This window comes from Sminthopsis crassicaudata, chromosome 2, assembly GCF_048593235.1.
Source record: "Sminthopsis crassicaudata isolate SCR6 chromosome 2, ASM4859323v1, whole genome shotgun sequence".
In the NCBI taxonomy this organism is placed as follows: Eukaryota; Metazoa; Chordata; class Mammalia; order Dasyuromorphia; family Dasyuridae; genus Sminthopsis; species Sminthopsis crassicaudata.
Window position 1 is genome coordinate 658,558,255 of NC_133618.1, and position 19,214 is coordinate 658,577,468.

At 40.0% G+C, this 19,214-nt stretch overlaps 1 protein-coding gene across 1 annotated transcript in view; it reads right to left on the bottom strand.

Annotated features, from left to right (window-relative positions):
• Positions 1-19,214, bottom strand: part of CDH23 (cadherin related 23) — a gene marked incomplete in the record, with an annotated part of 580,971 nt that overhangs the window by 507,926 nt on the left and 53,831 nt on the right. The window contains 1 exon segment of the mRNA XM_074284882.1: positions 15,242-15,319. Coding sequence (XP_074140983.1) covers positions 15,242-15,319 — 78 coding nt within the window.

Below are 19,214 nucleotides of genomic sequence, written 5' to 3' on the forward strand. Positions count from 1 at the left end.
GTTCAAATAGGATCAAATAGGATACTAGCAAGAATCTAGGCAAGTCACTTAACCCCAATTTTCTCTCCCGTCCCCCCCAAAAAATCTGCAGTTCAAGCACTAGATTCTACATAAAGCTTTCCTGATCCCCACCTTCATCCCAACAGCTGGGACTTACTCTCCCAAACGAAATTGGGTTCAACTACGGTTAGGATTTGGATTTATTCACTTTAGATGTGTGCTTTAAGTATTTTTATACGTATTTGTTGTCACCTCCATTTGAATGGAAATTCCTCTCAAGTAAAGAATGCTTCATTTGTTGTACTTGTATCCCAGTGGCTGACACATAGTAGGTACTTAATACATATTTTTGATTAATTGACTTAAGGTCATCCTATCTATCTATATCTATATGTATATCTATATCTATCTATCTATATATACAGAGAGAGAGACACACACACACAAAGAGAGAGAGAGAGAGAGACAGAGAGAGAGACAGAGAGAGAGAGAGACAGAGAGACAGAGAGAGAGAGACAGAGAGACAGAGAGAGAGAGACACAGAGAGACAGAGACACAGAGAGACAGAGAGAGAGAGAGAGAGAGAGAGAGAGAGAGAGAGAGAGAGAGAGAGAGAGAGAGAGAGCCTAATCATCTGCTCACCGACATTAGTTCATATGATCTTTATAACCACCCTATGAAGTAAAAAGGGTAGGAACTAATATCCCGCTCTGACACATGACAAAACAAGATTTGCCTAAGTCAGAGCTACTTAGTGGCCAAATCAAAAGTTAAATAAAACTTATAGAACATACCTCTAATCCTAGGTCCTTTCCATTACATGAGCTGTATCAGGATCATGATATCATAGATACAGGAAGGGGCCTTATAGGTCATCTAAGTCATGATGAAGCTTCAAGATGATGAAACAGGCCCAGAGAGGAGGGGGCGTATCCCAGGTCACACAGATAGAAAGGGGCAGAGCTGGGATTTGAATCCAGGGCCTCTTTCTCCAAATCCATTCTTTTCCATCCCATACTGATTCCTTTATTTGTTATACTCCATTCCACATTCACCGAAGCCTGACCAGCTATTTCATGGACACCCTTGCTACAAAGGGGAAGCAGTAGGTGAGAGACTATGGGAATAAATGAAGGGCAATCCATCCACACTAATGAAGAAACAGCTTAGAATACAGGGCCTAGTCCTGGAGGCTCCAAAGTTCCTTCTCTATGAATAAAATATATTTAGGAAGATACTTTATACTAAAGTATCCATGCTCCTTTCTTTAGACCGTTTGTTTCCTAGTGCACCTGAGGTACATTCCTATAGTCCTTTCTTTGCACATCTTGGAAGTCCTGAGAGGAATCTCTGCATTGCAAAGCTCCTTTTTCTTTAAGATTGTTATTAAATGGTCACTAGTAGGTGGTAGAAGTCATGGTGGTTGTATGGAAGGGGGCTGAAGGCCAAAAATCAATGATGAGGAGGGTAGTGGTGATGGTGATAATGATAGGGGTAGCAGTAACAGCAGCAGAACTAGTAGTAGTAGTGGGGGGTGGGAGTGGTGGTAGTAGTAGTCTAAACATATCCCCCATTTAGGCTAATGTGAGCTTAATACATTATACAGAACATTTTTCTCCAATACAGAGAATTAATTGAATATGTAGGCAAAAGAGCAAAAGAGAAATTTGGGATTTGAGGAAAGCCAACCACTTGAAGGCCTAAATTTCCATGGAGAAAAGCAGACAGAATGAACAGAAGGGGGTGAGAAAGGTTGCAGAAGATACAGGGATAGCATTGTGGGATTGGGAATCATGGGATCAGGAAATTATCTGGTCCAGAGTCCTGGGCAGGTGAAAACAAAACATTCAAAATACCTGGCCATTGAGCCTGTTTTTTGAGATTTCTAAGACTAAAGATCCTACTGCCAGAATTCCCCTGAACTCCCAGTTCCAGTGTTTGATTTTCTTGACAGTCATGTACTGAAGCTTTTCATGTTACAACTTAAGACTGTTGATGTAATAATTGGTAGAAACAATTTTCTATTGTTGAAGTTGGAGAATAACAATGAGAGCCTGCTCCAGAACCTCAGTGATTCCACTAATCGGTGGCAATTACAATGCAAATGAACCCCAGGAGGCTGAGGGGTAGGGGATGGGGAGTGGGCACAAATACACAGTAGGTTGGACTTAGTCTAGGATGAGTACTCTACCCAGCAATAACTAACAAGAGTCACAGATCACATCATCTGATTATACCTTTTGACCTTGGCAGGACTTTGTCCCAAACATGCACACAACAAAAGGAGACATGGAAAGGGGCAGGGCTGGGGTAGGCTAGGAAGAAAAATTTATCTGTACAAAAATATGCACTGAGAGTAAAAAACAAACAAACAATCTATGTGGACAGTGGTTGGGGACTGGTTAAATACATTATGATATGTTCAAATCATATAATATTACAGGAATGTAAAAATAATAAATAAAAACCATAGAAAGAAATATGGGAAAAGCCATATGAGGACATGGAGGGCAACGTTAGAAGACATCGAACTTTGTGAATACTGACATTAGCAATACAGAAAGGGAAGTAGGAAGAGGAGAGGAAAGAAAAGTTAGAGGGAGAAGGAGGACAAGAAGGAAAATGAGAGGAGATATAGGAGAAAAGGGGAGTAGAAAAAGTAGAATAAGGTAAAGAGAGCAAAAGAAAAAAGGAAGAGAAGAAGAGGGAGATGAGAGGAAGAAGAGGAGGAGAAGAGAGAGGGGCAAGAAAGAAAAGAGGGAGAAGAAAAGAAGGGGCAGTAGAAGAGAGAAAAAAGGAAGGGGGAGGGAAAAGAAGAGGTAGAGCAAGCAGAAGAAATCAAAGGAAGAGAGGACAGAGAAGAATGAGAAAGAGAAAGAAAGTCCTGCTTCCATAAGCCCTAAGGCTCAGTGCAATCTTTCTGGATTGGGATATCATTTCTTCTTCCCCTAGGATGAGGGGCAACATCATTTAGTTTTTTGTTTTGTTTTGTTTTGTTTTTTTTAAAGGCACTGGGTGAGGCATGATTTAGGAGAACTGGTTTCTGGCTCCAGGTATGCCATGACTATGAGGAACTCTGCCATCTCTTCTCTCAAATTCAGTTTCCTCATCTTTAAAATGAATTAGAATAGATGATCTCTCAAGTCTCTTCCAATTCTCAGTCTTCGATGGTGTTAGCCTCTGCCAGGTTGAAGCATTTCTTGCTTTGGGATGGAAAAAATGAAAAAAATTCTAAAATAATAGAGATAGAGAATATTGGAGAGTCCAATAAAATAAAATAAATGCCAGGTAGCATTCTGCAAAGAAAATCAACTAAAGAAAAGAAAATAAAAGAAGAGAAGAGAAGAGAAGAGAAGAGAAGAGAAGAGAAGAGAAGAGAAGAGAAGAGAAGAGAAGAGAAGAGAAGAGAAAAGAAAAGAAAAGAAAAGAAAAGAAAAGAAAAGAAAAGAAAAGAAAAGAAAAGAAAAGAAAAGAAAAGAAAAGAAAAGAAAAAAGAAAAAAGGAAATCAACTCCTGTGGTTCCCAGGACTAAAGCTCTCTAGAATATGACTCCTCCAAGGATGGTTTCTCCCTTTCCCTTTTTTTTTTTTTTTTTTTTTGTTGTTGTTGTTGTTGTTGTTGTTGCTAGACTGCAGTGGAGGAGGTGTTGTCTCTCCTCCTCTTCCAGGCAAGGATAAAATGCCTATTTTCCTGATTCCAAAATCAGTACTTGAGATCCACATCCACCTGAGATTTTTTTTTCCCTTTACTGCATGTCTATCGCGCTGGTTCCACTGAACCTCCAGGACCATCCTGTGAACAACTCAGTCAGTCTCTCTACTACTTCCTCTAGTCCTTTACCTGCTTCTACAGATTCCTGATTTTCCCTCTGCATTCTCCAGTGTCGGAGTAGACATTTCTTTTTGCTCTTTAGTTCAGTAAAGGATTTTTTAAAGCTCTTTGCTACCAATTAAAGGTAAGAAGGTAAAAATAAAACAACTCACAGAACATAGGATTGATGACTTGCAGGACTTGGAGAGTGAAAGTGAAGACATCATTAAGGCAAGTAGGGCTAACTAGCCCAGTTTCCATTTATGTTTCCCCAAGCCTGGGTCTAGCCCAGCTACAGACAAGCCAGCATGCTGTCAAAGAGAAGATTTTGTACTCTCCTTGGCCTTGTTGAAATCCAACTCATAGTCTCTTTCCTATCCTTCAGAACCAGCAGGATCAGGAAAGTTAATGATTGATTATTGTGGAAATGATTCATTCAAATCAGGCTAACTCATTTTCTCCTTACCTGCCCTCTCCCACAAACTCAAGCAATAGTCTCTGGCTATGTGAACAGACACACTTATTTCTATAATCCCCATTGAGGATTCACCCATAATGGGAGGAAGGATGCTTATGACCCTGGAAGAAAAAGCCTTCTCCATCCGACTAGAAGCTCTTCCATTGGCTCAGTCTCTTGGCCAATTCATCCATACAGACCTTCATTCCTGTCTTCACATTCATCTGGAAAGCTCCAGCCTCCCCAACTACACCCCCCATCCAAGGCCTGGTTTGGATCCAGCTCCCCCACAAAGTTTTCTCTGATTACTCCTGTTCTCACTCACCTCCCTCTCCTGTATCTCTCTCTCCTATAATTTGTACAACACACACCAAGACATTGGTGACAGTGAGACATCTATCTCATCTCTCCTTCTCTAGTACATTTTTGGGGTCTGCTTGGCAGCCCCCCTGAAATAAGTTACTTTGATGTCCACATAGCCCAAGTAGACCACCCTCCCCACTAGACACACATGCACAGGCTCACAGGTGTGATTGCAGGAGGCATGTACACATCTCATTAGGTCTGGGGGAGATTGCCGATGACGGGGTCAGCCCACCTGAAAACTGTTCTCCCTGGGCCCAAATGAAACAGATGGGCATTGATGGTGTTTGCAGAGAAATTAATCAGCTCAGGCTGGCAGCAGTGCCAGCCGCTCCCTGGGCCAGATCCATCCTAATGAATCCCGCACTCCCCGCCTTAATAGCTCCTGACAAGACTAATTTACTCATGTAAGTGATTAGAGCAAGCATTATCACCTTAATTGTTGCTTAAGACGTTTTGGGGGGTGTTCTGCCTGGGAAAGTTCAGGGTCATTTGCACCAAAGTGGGTGAAACAGGGGTAGTAAAAGTAAGGGTCAAGAACCCTCCAAGAGGCAAAGAGAAGATTTCCTTCCCACTACAGTCTTATTGGTCTGTCGTCCTGTCTCTGTGACATCCATCCCCTTCTCTGCACTCAGATAACTACCACCATAGCACAGGCCCTACCTTCTCTTGCTAGAACTATCCTGAAACCTCTCCTTACCTTAGTTTCTTTCCAATTCAACCACAGCCCCTCCCCACATGACGAAATGATATTTCTAAAGCATAGGACTGACCATGCTACTCCATAGCTCAAGAAGGTTCCCTGACTCCCTATTGCCTCTGAAATAAAACAAAAATTCCTATTTAGCAGCTCTTCCAGGCTGATTTCCCATTTCTCCCTCTCAGACACTTGACATTCCAGAAAAATTGGCCTGCTAGCTGGTCCCCTTGTAAACAGTGGACCTTTTCTCTCCCTTTCCATAGACTATCTCAAGTGTCTAAAACATTCTCCCTTCCCACATCTGCTCCTCAGGAGCTATGACTTCCTTTTAAGTCTCAGCTCAAGGTTCACCACCAACAATCTTCCCCTTAGAACAAATTGAAGGCCTTTTCTTATTTCCTCAGTTAATGTTCCCTCAAAATTATTGTGGTTTTTTTATATGTTTGCTACACACATACACACATACACACAATAATAAATGTGCAAAAATAAAATTGTGCACATGCATGCACAATGTATTGTCATGTGTGTAGTGTGTTACATGTGTGTCTGCATGTATGAACATGTGCATGTCTGCACACATATGTATAAGTAATATTACTTTTCTGAGGCAGTTAGGTATCTCAGTGGATAGAGTACTGGACTTGGAGTCAGGGGGATATGATTTCAAATCCTGCCTCAGTCACTTTTTAGCTGTGTGATCCTAGTCAAGACATTCTCACTCAAGGCCAGTTTCCTCATCTGTAAAACAAGGATCAACAACACTTTCTTGACAGGGTTGTGAGGGCCAAATGAGATGTCCTTTGTAAAGAGCTTTGCAGCCTTAACATGCTAATAAATGCTAATTCTCATTACTATTACTCTGCTCCTGCTGCTGCTATTCCTACTATTCCTGTTATTACTACCACTACAACTGTTGCTGCTGTTGCTATTATTACTCCTACTATTCCTGTTGCTGTTACTACTAGTACTGCCACTCCCGCTATTATTATACCACTACACTACTGCTGCTGCTACTACTATTATACTACTACTACTACTGCTCCTCCTTCTTTTTCTTCTGCTGCTGTTACTATTGATACTGTTGCTATTATTACTGCTACTGTTATTGCTACTGTTGCTGCTACTACTGCTACTATTCCCATCAATTATTACCTCTAGACATCTTGTTTCCCTTCATTAGAATTTAAGCTGTTTTAGCATAGTGCCATAGCCATAGAGAGTACTTCTAGGATTCTACATAGTTCATTTGCCCCAAATGAATGTGGGCCCTTAATTCTGGGGAGTGATGTCCATTGGTATTAAAGGATGCACCAGAAAGCACAAAGTAAATCTATATCCTCATGTTTAAGAGAAAGGTGCTAAAGAAGTAAGGCTCTAGGTAACAGAATGGAATCACCATTTTACAAGATAAAAAAGGTCATCCTTCTGTGGTATCCATACATGGGAACAATCATACATCAAAAGACACGGCATCACTTCCCACCTGGAGCAATTTCACGAAGACCCTAGCTTCTTCAAGAAGATCATTTGATTCATCCTCCAAAAACTCAGAAAAATGACAATTCAGAAAGATGCAAAGCTATAAATGTAGTTCTTAAAATAATAATAACATATTTTACAGACAGACAAATGTTACAGGAGAGGCTGCCATAGAGTGTGCATTCTGTTCCACACCAGAAAATGGAGAATTAGCAGACTTTGAGCACAAGCAGAAATTCCTCAGATCAAGCTAACCAAATTTCCCAAAACAAAACTGAGTCTGTATTTACTTTCCTGTCACTATGATTTTATACAATGGTCTCCCCTCCCTGCCTCTATTCACTTTATTTTCTTCTACTTTAATGAAAGCCTGTGTGTGAAAGAGAAACAGAGAGATTGTGGTGTGTGTGTGTGTATGTGTATGTGTGTGTGTGTATGTATGTGTGTGTGTGCACGCACATGCGCGTGCGCAGGTATTTAAGAAGTGCTTGTTGATTTAAATTAAAAGGTGCTTATTGTCAACTGTACAAAAATTCAGACCAACTGAGTAATCAGTAAATAAAGTGAGGCAATTATTCAGGGTTCAGGAATTTTAATTTGGAACAAGACTTATTAACACAGGGATGCTCAGGGAAGGCGAGGGAAAAATCATTCTTATAAGCAGGGTCATGGAAAACAGCAAGAGGGAGAGAATTGAAGTCAGACTTGGGCAAAGAAATAGGATCTGGCAATTTAAAATTTAAAAATTACATTCTCAAGCTTCTGAAAAGATCAGGAGAAATGTTCTCTGTGACCCTGTCACTGATTTTTCAGATATTTTCTTGTCCTCAGTTTTGTGACTGTATCACAACTAACTGGAGACAAGGAAATACTGTTACTATTTTTAGAAATGAGAAAAAGTTAGACTACACAGTAAAGATCAGTAAGTCTGACAGAAATTCCCAGAAAAAATTCAAAGCTAGACTATTGAAACAAATTGTCTATGAGTCTTTTGAAAGAAATGTGGTGATTACCTAGAACCAACATGGATTCACAAATCGGTAATTATTGCAAACTAAAATTATTTTTTTCTGAGAGCTTTTATAGATTGATTGACCAGGGGAATATCATAGACATGCTGATGTTGGCAAGGATTCAACCAAGTCCAACAATTGCAGAATACAATGGTGAAAACACATTAGGTAGATAATGGTTCAATTAGGTGGATTTTCATCTGACTGAAACTTAGCTAAATAATAGTAACATTTAGTCCAAATACAAGCTGCCCCTGAATGCAATCTCTGCCCCCTAAGTAAGAGAATTTTGATTTTTAAAAGTATAGCTGAAAAAATTTCCATCCAAGTCAGTGCAGGAGGAGGTATGGGCTAAATTTGCATGGATGGACCAGGAACTTAACAGATGAATATGTCAATCTGAACAGAATTCTATCCTTGGCTCTGTCCTGTATAATACTTATCAGTCATTTGGATGAAAACTTAGAGACATGCTCATTAAGTCTGCAAATGACACAAAGCTCCAAAGAAGAACTAATATACTAATAGGATAGATGACAGATCCAAGATTCAAAGTGATCTTGACAGATTTGTTGGTTTGGCCAAAACAAACAGCATGAAATTAAACAGGGATAAATGACAATGGAAAAAATATGAAATAGAATGAGAAAAATGGAAAGAATCAATTTCTAGAATATAAAAAATCAATTGTATAAGTATGCAATTGAGGAGACCTGGGAAATACAGAGATTCATAAGAAAAAGATCTAGAGGTTTAAGCTGACCACAAACTTAATATCAGCTTTATAAGTATGATAAAGCTATTATATATGGATTGCAATATATAATATTATAATCCCCAAGAGCAATAATCTAATTGTAGTCTGTGATGATCAGATTACCTCTTGAATACCATGCTTTTCTCTAGTCACTTTTTCATGAACATCTCTTTATTATAAATGCAACACTGAGAGAATACTTTAAATAACCCACAAACCAACCAAACATAGGCTAAATCACCAATTACCCCTTAAAGAAGAACCGATAAAATCTTAGTCAGATCTAGGGGGAAAAACACTCTACAATATCACACTAAGATTTCAACAAAATAAAATCAATCCACAAAAATGTTTGCTGTGCTTTCTCTTGCATTTATTTGTCTCCTAAAACTCTATTAACTTTTAACTTGACTTTTTCTTTGATTTTTATTCTATAGTTTCAGCCAATTCTGTACATTGGGTGCAATGGTGAATTATATCCAGAGTAAGATGAGCAGAATAGTGAAATATCTAGAAACCACGTCAAATGAGGAATGAGGATTGGGCATGTTAAACCTGAAACAGACATGATAGTTCTCTTCAAAGGTCCCTTCAAATTCAAAACATTTGAAGGGCTGGTAACTGCAGGAGGGGATGGACTGGTTTATATTGTCCAAAGGATCAAAGAGTGTGAGCCACAAAGTAAGAGATTTAGGCTCTTGACAATGAGATGTTTTAAACACTAGAACTGTCTCTACCAATGATAGACTATGTGCTAATTAATTGCTACAGTCAAGATTGGGCAACCTGAGCCAAGATACCATGGAAAGGATTTCTGAATGGTTGAGATGGTGGAATATGTCGTTAAGATTACTTTCTATTAAAATTCACTTCTGATATCCTGTGACTTATAGTCTAAGGCCAAAATGAATAGTTATTTACTAAGGTGAAAATTTTAGTGATTATCTCAAAATGTATCAGGAAAACTAGATGAAGAATGCGTAGGGAGATTCATATATCCGTGTGTGTGTGTGTGTGTGTGTGTGTGTGTGTGTGTGTGTGTGTGTGTACCACAACACACACATACACATATACATATATATGCATACATATGTAAATATTGTTAGGAAATCTTGAAAGCAAATTATAAAGAGATCACAAAAAGCACCAAAGCACAGAAAGAGATCTGAAGGAGTTTAGTGCTTCTGATTTAGAAGAGGAAAATTAATATCTTTTAGTGAAGAAAAGCAGCACAGAAGTAATAAATTGGAAGGAACTCTCTAACAGAGTACCCCAGAAATCTGTCTTTATCTATATGTGGCCACTGGACCCAGATGGTTCTGGAGCGGAAAGCAAGGTGGGTGACCTTGCACAGCCAATCCAATTCACTTGCATGTCACAGCATCACCTTCCTGATGTCATGGTCCTCTTCGAGGACAGACAACAACAACTTGGCCCTGGGCTTGATGATATGCTTATCGAATTTGCATATTATACAAAGCTGTAAAGGACAGATAAAACTTTGAATGATGGAATCAGGATCTATAAATATCTAAACAACTAGTAGAAACAAAGCCTAAGGACTGTTCTGTTTGTGTCTTCTTCCCAGCAGAGTGCCTTGCACACAGTTTGTACTTAATTAAGTATTTAGTGAACTGAATTTAGTTGAAAATCTGGCAGAAACAAAAGAGATGAAATTAAATAGGGGAAAATGTAAAGTTTTAAACTCGGGTTCAAAAAATCAACTTCAAATTGATTTTGTCCATGTCTTAGGGGGAACATTGATGAGCTGCAGAATGGTAAATGACTTCAACTTCAGAATTAGAGATATTTAGTGTGGCAGTTACCTGAGAAATTTTAATGTGACTCCAGGTATATAGGTATTTAAAATAGGTATATAAATCAAATGTTTACTGATGATAAATCATAATTTTGCAATCCCAATTCAGTTATGAGCCCTAAATGGGGTCACAAATTACACTTTAATTAGCTGTGGTCTAAAGAAAAGAAGCTTGGGAGAGTGGGAAAGGGATGACAGGTGTCCTCATGTACTTGAAAGTCTATTAGGAAAGAGAGAGATTTATTCTGTTTGGTCTTGCAGAGTGGAACTCAAAGCAATGAGTGCACATTTCAGACAAACTTCCCAACAATTGTCCAAAAATAGAACTGTCTCAGGAGGTAATAAGTTCTCCTTGACTAGGGATCTTTAAGAGGAGACTGGATATCCATTTGGAGGCATGTTGTAGAGTAGCTCCTAAGGTCCCTTTCAATAATGAGTTTTTGTATGTATTGGTGGTCAGAATATAATAAAATAAATATGTTAGTTTAAATATGAATACTATTACCCATGGAATTCAATTAAGTTTCAGTTGGGTCTTCTCTTTATCATATCAGATTCTATGCTACCCCATTTGGGTTTTCTTGGCAGAAATACTGGAGTGGTTCACCACTTCCTTCTCCAGCTCTAATGAGGAAACTGAGGCAAACAGGGTTAAGTGACTTAACCAGGGTCATATAGCTAGTAGATGTCTGAGGCCAAATTTGGACTCAGTAAGAGAAGCCTCAGGAAGGCTTCCAGGCTGCAAAACTTTCTACTTCTCAAAATTTAATCCTATCTATTGGACTCTCACTAAAGACCAATATTATTGGTCTTCTAGAATCTAGGGTTATAATGACCACAGTCTATACTATGGCCATTAACTATAGTGACTTAACAAATAACCAAAATGTTCATTTTAGCAGGAAGACAGGACAATTGTAAAATAGCATTTTCTAAACATCACAAGTCTGTTACTAATATAAGGGGTAACACAGGAGGAGAATCATGGGCAGAGAACAAAAAATTAGGGAAAGCTTTGAGGAAAAGATTGAGGATTGAGTAGGAAGATGAATCAATTTTTTTTAAAAATCCATGATAATTGCACATATTTAAACTATATCAGATTGTTAGTTTGCTGTCTTGGGCAAGGGGGGGGGTAAGAGAAGGGAGAAAAAAATTGAAACACAAAGCTTAATAAAAATGAATGTTGGAAATTATCTTTACATACATTTGGAAAAATGCAATACTATGAGAGAGGAAAGGGAAGGAAGGAATGAAGGAAGAAGAGAGAGAGAGAGAGAGAGAGAGAGAGAGAGAGAGAGAGAGAGAGAGAGAGAGAGAGAGAGAGAGAGAGAGAAGGAAGGAAGAAAGGAAAGAAGGGATGGAGGGGGAGGGAGGGAAGAAGAGAGGGAGGGAGAGAGGAAGAAAGGGAAGGAGGGAGGGAAGAAAAAAGAGGAAGGGAGAAAAAAAAAGAAGAAAAGAGAGAAAGGGAGAGAGGAATAAAAGAAGGAAGGAAGGAAGAAGGGGAAGAATGAAGAAAAAAGAAAAAAATGCCACAAGAGGGAGTAGAATAGAGGTGCTGGGGATGTCCTCCCCAAGTCACAGGCTCACACACCCAAAAAATACTACTAAGGATTCTGATCTGAAGAAGAACACTTTGAAACAGACTAAAATTTATGCTTAAAATAGGCTGGGCTTCAGATTCTCATACCTTCTTCAATATCCAGTATACGGGGCTTGGTACTGGACAAACTGCTCCATGTGCTCTGAGGAGATCCTCATGCCTTGTTGGAGGCCCTCAGGGTCAATGAATTGGTGTCTCCTATGGAAGCTGGCCATCAAAGGACACAGTATTTCCTCCATTCTCTCTCGGTGTGTCTCCATGGCACCCATCACCATGGCTCTCAACCAGGACCCAGGTGGGTGACTATCTAAAGAACCTGAATGAATCTCCCCCGAGGATGCTCCTGGCTTCCATGTCTCTGGAGACCTGTTACTGAAATGCACCCACATCCTCATTCTGGAGCTAGGGAAGGAAGGGAATCCAAGGAAATGGGAAGCAGCAGCACTCCAAGAGCTGGGAGCTTCCTTATGATCGGCAGAAGGGAAACAACAGGATCACCCTTCCCCTGCCTAACTAAGCCTTACAGTGGAAGACCCACAAAGTCTGCACTCTGGCCTGCGGCTTCCTCTCTAAACTACTAGGATTCTGCCGCACCTGCTCGAGATAACTAGACAGCTATAAAATAGCATAATGAACACAGGATCTAGATGGAAATTTGTCTGCAAACATATCTGTAATGCACATGATCTATATGAACTTGTTTGGTCTTCTGTGGGAATAAAGACTAAGTAACAATATGAACTCATTCATTGTATCTCTGTTTTTCTCATCTGTAAAACTGATATATAGTAGTATATACAAATAATAAAATATACAAATAAAGCCTACTTCACAGAATTATAAAGAGTAAATGAAATATCAAAGCCTCTTGAGAATATCCATTAAAGAAAAACAATGGGCAAAAAATAAATGACCAAATGAAATAATGTACATAAAGGTTTTGGGGGGGTTTTTTTTGTTTCTTTTTTACTTTTAAAATACTATACCTATATAGAAGTAGTACATTGGATGCAGTACCAGATCTGGAGTCAGGAAGGTCTGAGTTCAAATCCAGACTCAGACATTTACTAGTAGTGTGACCCTAGGCAAGTCACTTATCCTAGTTTGCCTCAATTTCCTCATCTGTAAAATGAGCTGGAGAAGGAAATGGCTAATGCCATTTTTCTGCCCAAAAAACTCCAAATGGGCACATAAAGAGTGGGATACAACTGGAAACAACAACATAACAACACCTATCCATGCGAGCTCTTATAATTATTCAAAGCCTGAGAGATAATCCTCATCCCACTTCCCTACTCACAAAAAGAATGATTTCAGCCTGAATCCCCCCACAGATGGCAGTGTGGATAGACTGAAGCACAGATAGAGAGATGAACAAGAGAAGTCTTGGGTGAGAAAGAAAGAGAACAACCAGCCTGGTCACAGCTATTAGTTACTCACCGTTAAAGGGGGACCGGCCAGGCACATCATGATTTCTCTGCAATTGAGTGAGTTCCTATTATACCTGCTCTCACTCCAGTCACCTTGTCTGCCTCTATTTACAAAGTTTCAAGAAAAATTTCCCAGAGTTTGAAATAATAAATGGATAGAACGCAGTTTTATTGGGGCACCTACGTCAAGGGGGTCAACGTGTTGCCCCTGATTATCACTACACAAGATGTAATCACAGCAAAGGAGCCATCTTTATTCCTTTCCAATGGATGCCCATAATCAAGACAACCCTATACACTGGAATAGCAAAGGAGCCATCTACATACTGCAGTGTTGAGGCCCCCCTGCCCAATGCATTCCAACCTTAATAAGAAGGTTAGAAATAAAGATGGGGCATTGCCTCCAAAAGGCCCTATTAGGAACTTTCTTAGTCTAGAATACATGAAAAAAATTGATAACTGCATTTCAATATAATTGATTCACTTTGTAATTCTATGTATTTTGTTTGATGCTTTAAAAAATATTATTATGGGAAGGGGATCCATAAGGATTCCAATACTGCCAAAGAAGTCTTTGACAAAAAGTGCTTAATCACCCTGTCCTACATAAATTGCAAATGACACTCAGGGATAACTATAGTCCTCTCTCTTTCATTAGCACAGGTCTATTTATCAGCTACTTAGTTGATGCTTTGGGCCTTGAGAGTTTGACATCTGGGACAGATAAGTTTTCAATAAGGGAGACAAAGAGTGGGGGACATGGCAGAGACAGAGCAGGCTGGGGACAGAATGAGGGTGTTCACTTAGGGAGAATAGGCCTGAGGGAATAGGGAATGAAGACAAACTGCTCATCAGCTTTTTCCAAGGCTGAGTCTCCTCCGGTATGGAATCCTACCCTAAGGAAAGAAACTACTATAATGCAGACATTTTTTTGGTCCAGAGAAGAGATTAGAGGTCTATGTGGCAAATGGCTTCCCGTATTTGAAGGGCCCAAATTTGAATGGGGGATTAAGCTTATTCTGAGCTCCAGAGAAATGCCCAATGACTCTAAGTTACAAGTAATCAGATCTTGTTCAAAAGAAGGAAGAATGGTCTAACAATTAGAGCTAAATCTCTAGGCCAGCTCTTAAGGTAGCAAGCTCTCTATCAGTAAAAATGACCAAGCAGGATACGGATGACCATTTCTGAGTAATATTAGCTATGCCGAGATTTCCTGTTAGGGATGGGTGTTCAGACTAAAAAGGCACCATCTAGTCATGGGACACTAGTCACGGGAACGAGGAGAAACCCACAATTGATTGCCGACCCCAACATTTCCTAGTTTTATGATTATGAACAGGCTACTTTAGCTTCTCATAGCCTCAATTTCCCCATCTGTAAAAAAGATATAACTATAGTAATTATCTCACAAGGTTGCTGTTTGAATCAGATGAAAGTATGTTTTAAACTCTTCCCAATCCCATATTAATGTATTATTTGATAATTCTTAAGATCTTGTGTGGGTTAAACTCTTTACAAACCCATATCAAAGTGAGTTCCTAAGACCTTGTATGTATTAAACTCTTTACAAATCCATATTAATGTGAGTATTATTTGATAATTCTTTAGATCTTGTATGTGATAAACTCTTCACAATCCCATATCAATGTGAGTCCTAAGATTTTGTATATGTTCAATTCTTCACAAACCCATATCAAAGTGAGTTAATATATGATCATTCCTAAGGCTTGTACAAATCTAAGAGTCACTGATAGAATCTTCTCCACAAGTTCATAGATCCACTATTCCCTAGGAACTTAGCACTTACCCACTGGTGTATCCTCACTGATCAGCAGGTACGTGTCAAAGAAATGGTTGATGAAAAAAGGCAGCCGGTTCACTTGACCTAGGAATCAAAGGGGAAAAAAGTAAATCACCCCAAAGATTATTGAACACATTCTGTAAACTGAGGCAAACTGAAAACTGAAGGACACATTGAAATGGGAGGCAGACGATTGGGGAAGCTGAGTGGGAGGGCCATTAAATGTTTGTGTTAGTTCTTTATAGCTCCTGGATCAATATATTCATTTGAAAGAAGAGCCTCAGAGAGATGAAGGAACTGGGCTGAGATGATTACAGTGACAAAGCCAGGACTGAAACCTAGAACTGCCAGCCTGAGTTTGTCTTTTCTACAATATCACACATAATATCATAAGCAACTCGACACACCTCACTGAACTGTTATAAGGAGGTAATAAGTGCTTTGAGCCACTCAAAAGAAAATGTCAGGTCTTCTGGGGAAGGTGGCAGGGCAGGGGCCATCAAGATGCCAGGAGGAAGGACTAATTCCAAAGCCAGCCCTAGCCTGAGTCATTTAGGATCTAAGTTTTCTTGTGCTGAATGATCGAGAGGAAGCAAGAATTTCCACCAACATCCCTCTTGTCCTGATTTCCCAAGAAAAGCAGTATCTGCCAGGGAGATGAGGCCGTTTTCCTTCCTGTTATTGGCAGGAAAGGCCCGAGGGAGGGGAAGCATTAGAGGCCAGGGAGAAGGCAATTATTGTTTTATCGCATGATTAATATTGTGCATCGCTCCCCCATGGCTCATGGCGTTCTGCTGTGTCAGCTCAATCTCTTTCAGGTGAAGCTAGTTTTTTTTCCTTTCCTTTTTTCTTTCCATTCTGACCTAAGAGTCTTTTAGCCCTGACTCTTGACTTTCTCTAATATCAGCCTCTGGAGGGTAAGGCACCTCTCCCCACCACTCCAGGAGACAATCTGACCCCTGCCCTTTTGTTTGCCCTGTTGGAAAAGGGAACAGCCAAGTAGCACTGCAACTGGGGTAGGCAGTATCACCTGAGTAACATTTCCTAAATTCATAAATTGTGGCCACAGGAAGCTTCTGCTTAGGGCAGAGATGGGATAGCTCTCTCCCTCCAATACATACATATGCGCACGCGCACGCACACACACACACACACACACACACACACACACACACACACGAGTATACACATACTCATATATATATGCACAAAATAGAGATATATTTATATAAAATATATGTATAAAAACCGTGGGATCAAATGAAATATTAAAGAGAACATAGTCCAAAAAAGAGGAATAAATAAAGATGAAAAGAGGACCAGTAGAAATACCACTAATAATACCTGATACATTTAAGATTCTCTAAGATTTACATTTACACATGGTCTGAATGCAATATTGTGTTCCTTTTTTTAAAAAAAATAGCTTTTTATTTCAAAATACATGCTAAGATAGTTTTTAATATTCACCCCTGCAAAACCTTGTGTTCCACCAAATTTTTCTCCCTCCTTTCCTCTTCTCCCCTCCCCTGGGCAGCAAGTAATCCAATATATTTTAAACATGTGCAGTTCTCTATGCATATTTCCACATTTGTCATGCTGACCAGTGCTGTGTTCTTAAAAGCTTAAAACTGCACCAAGGCATTAGGGATACCTCATTTGATCCTCACAATAGCTCTGTGAAGTAAGAACTATTATTATCACCATTTTTCCAAATAAGGAAATGAAATCTCAGAAAGATTAGATGACCAAGGTGACACATTAAGCATCTGAAGCAGTATTTGCACTCAGGTCTTCCTGAGTATTGCTTTACAAGCTACCTCACAAAAGAAGTTAGCAAGTAGGGATGTATGGCACTAGGTGATACAGTGGTTAGAAAGCTAAGTCTGGAGTCTGGAAGACCCAAGTTCAGCCTTGGACACTTCCTAACTGTGTGACTAGGGGCAACTCATTTAACCTTATTGCCTCAGTTTACCTAATCTATAAAATGAACTGGAAGGAAATGGCAAATGATTTCAATATCACTGCCAAGAAACGAACACCAAATGGTGTCACAAAAGAGTCAGACACAACTGCAAATGACTGAATCACAATAAAAAAGTGGGGATGTGGTAGATGGGGAGGAATGTCTCGGGAGTAGAGCAGGATAAAGAACAACAGGAAGGAAGTAGAAATAGAGAAGGGGCTAAGACATTTGGCACAGAGAACAGGATTGGAAATAAGCATGGACTTAAAAGGGTGAGGGGAAGTGGGGCCAAAGAGATTCTAGGCTCAAAGGATCATAGACATAAATCTACTATCAACACATCCCATTTTACAGGTAAAAACACTGAGGCAAAAATATGTTAAGTAGCTTTCCTAGGGTCATACAGTTAGGATGTATCAGGGGTAGCATTTGAATCCAAGTCTTCCTGATTCTAAGTGTACCATACACTATTCAACATTGCCTCTCCAGGGATGAATGACTGAGATTGGGAATGGTGATGAGGTAAGGGTTTGGGGATAAGGGAAGACAAGAGAAAGGTCTGATCACTGGACAATAGATGAGGATGAGGAAGAGGAACAAAAAGGAATCTATCATATTGGAGAGCAGGATCACACTGTAGTACAGAATAAGGTCCATCCAGAGCCCCACCCAGAACAGCTCAGATATTCAAAATTAAATTCTAGAAAAGAAATAGCTTGGTGCCTCAGTTTCCCAAAAGTGGTACCTTCCAAAAAATGCTATCTAGATAGAACCCAAGTCCTTTTGTTCTGTGTTTGGGTTTTGGCCTCAGAATCCAAGCTAGAGAGCTAGATGTGAAGCAGACAGACCAGAGAAGTCGGGGAGGAATTCAGAAGTGAGTTTTGTGGGCAGGGGGAGGGAAGAAAATTGCCTGCAGCAGCCGTGTTCATTTTTTAATTTTATTTTAAAGGGCCTGCCAATAATCAGGTGCTGAGAGCTCTGCACGGGCGGATGGGCAGCAGTTCTTGGACATCATGTGTCACATACCAAGCAGATCTCCGCGTCACTGGACTAACTGTCCAAGCCTCTTGCCAGTGCTCGCCTCCCTCCAAAGGCTCCACGGCCCTGAGCGCTGAGCACAGGAGACTGAGACAAGGAGTAGAGAAGGCTTGTGGGGCTGGCAGAGTTCCCTCCATTTATACCCTACCATCTCATCTCACACAAAAAATGTAATGAAGGATTGGAACCTCGGACCTGAGGGAGGATGAGCCTACAAAATGACATCAGGTTAAGACAAAAGCCCAAAGGAGAGATGTGAGTGGAAGGGTCAGAAAGATATCAGTCTCATCTCCAAGAGACATCAAAGGCATGGGAGTAGACTGGCATTTTATCAAAATGAACGAAGTGTCAACAAGAGCCATCTGACCTTAGAGAATCCTGCTCAGGAGTCTGACTCTTTGAAACTGTGGCCAGCCTGCTAGAGAGAGGGGAGTTCTCCTTTGAGAGGGGCTCGGAGTATGTTTTTAAAGAATCTAGAGCCAGATTTTAAGATAGACCTTGGGAGGAGGGGCCAATGCCAGCCCCTCTCTATAAGGAACATAAACCTACAGAACATGGGCAGAGTGTGCCGCCCAGTCCAATCTCTGTACACCCCTATGATAAGGTGTTCCAATCCTGTTGGAGTCAGGTATCATCTTCAGTTAGACAGGAAAAATGAGGCCCCAGGGAGGAAGGGATTAATTGCTGGGCCTTGGGATCTGTGTCACTACACTATGCATAAGAAATAGCATTAAAAGGTCAGCAAGACTTTGGAAGTCATGGTTTCTGAAAGATGGAAGAATCTGAAGGATCAGAATGAGAAGAAAGGCTTGCCTGAGAGTATATATAGAAGAAATTCAATTCAATTCACAGGCATTTATTAAGTGACTAAGGTATGCATGGAACAGGATTAAGTGCCTAGAGATAATAATTCTCTGATTTCTTCACAAGGGGATAAAAATAAGTAAATCCATGATAATATAAGGAGAGAGAGAA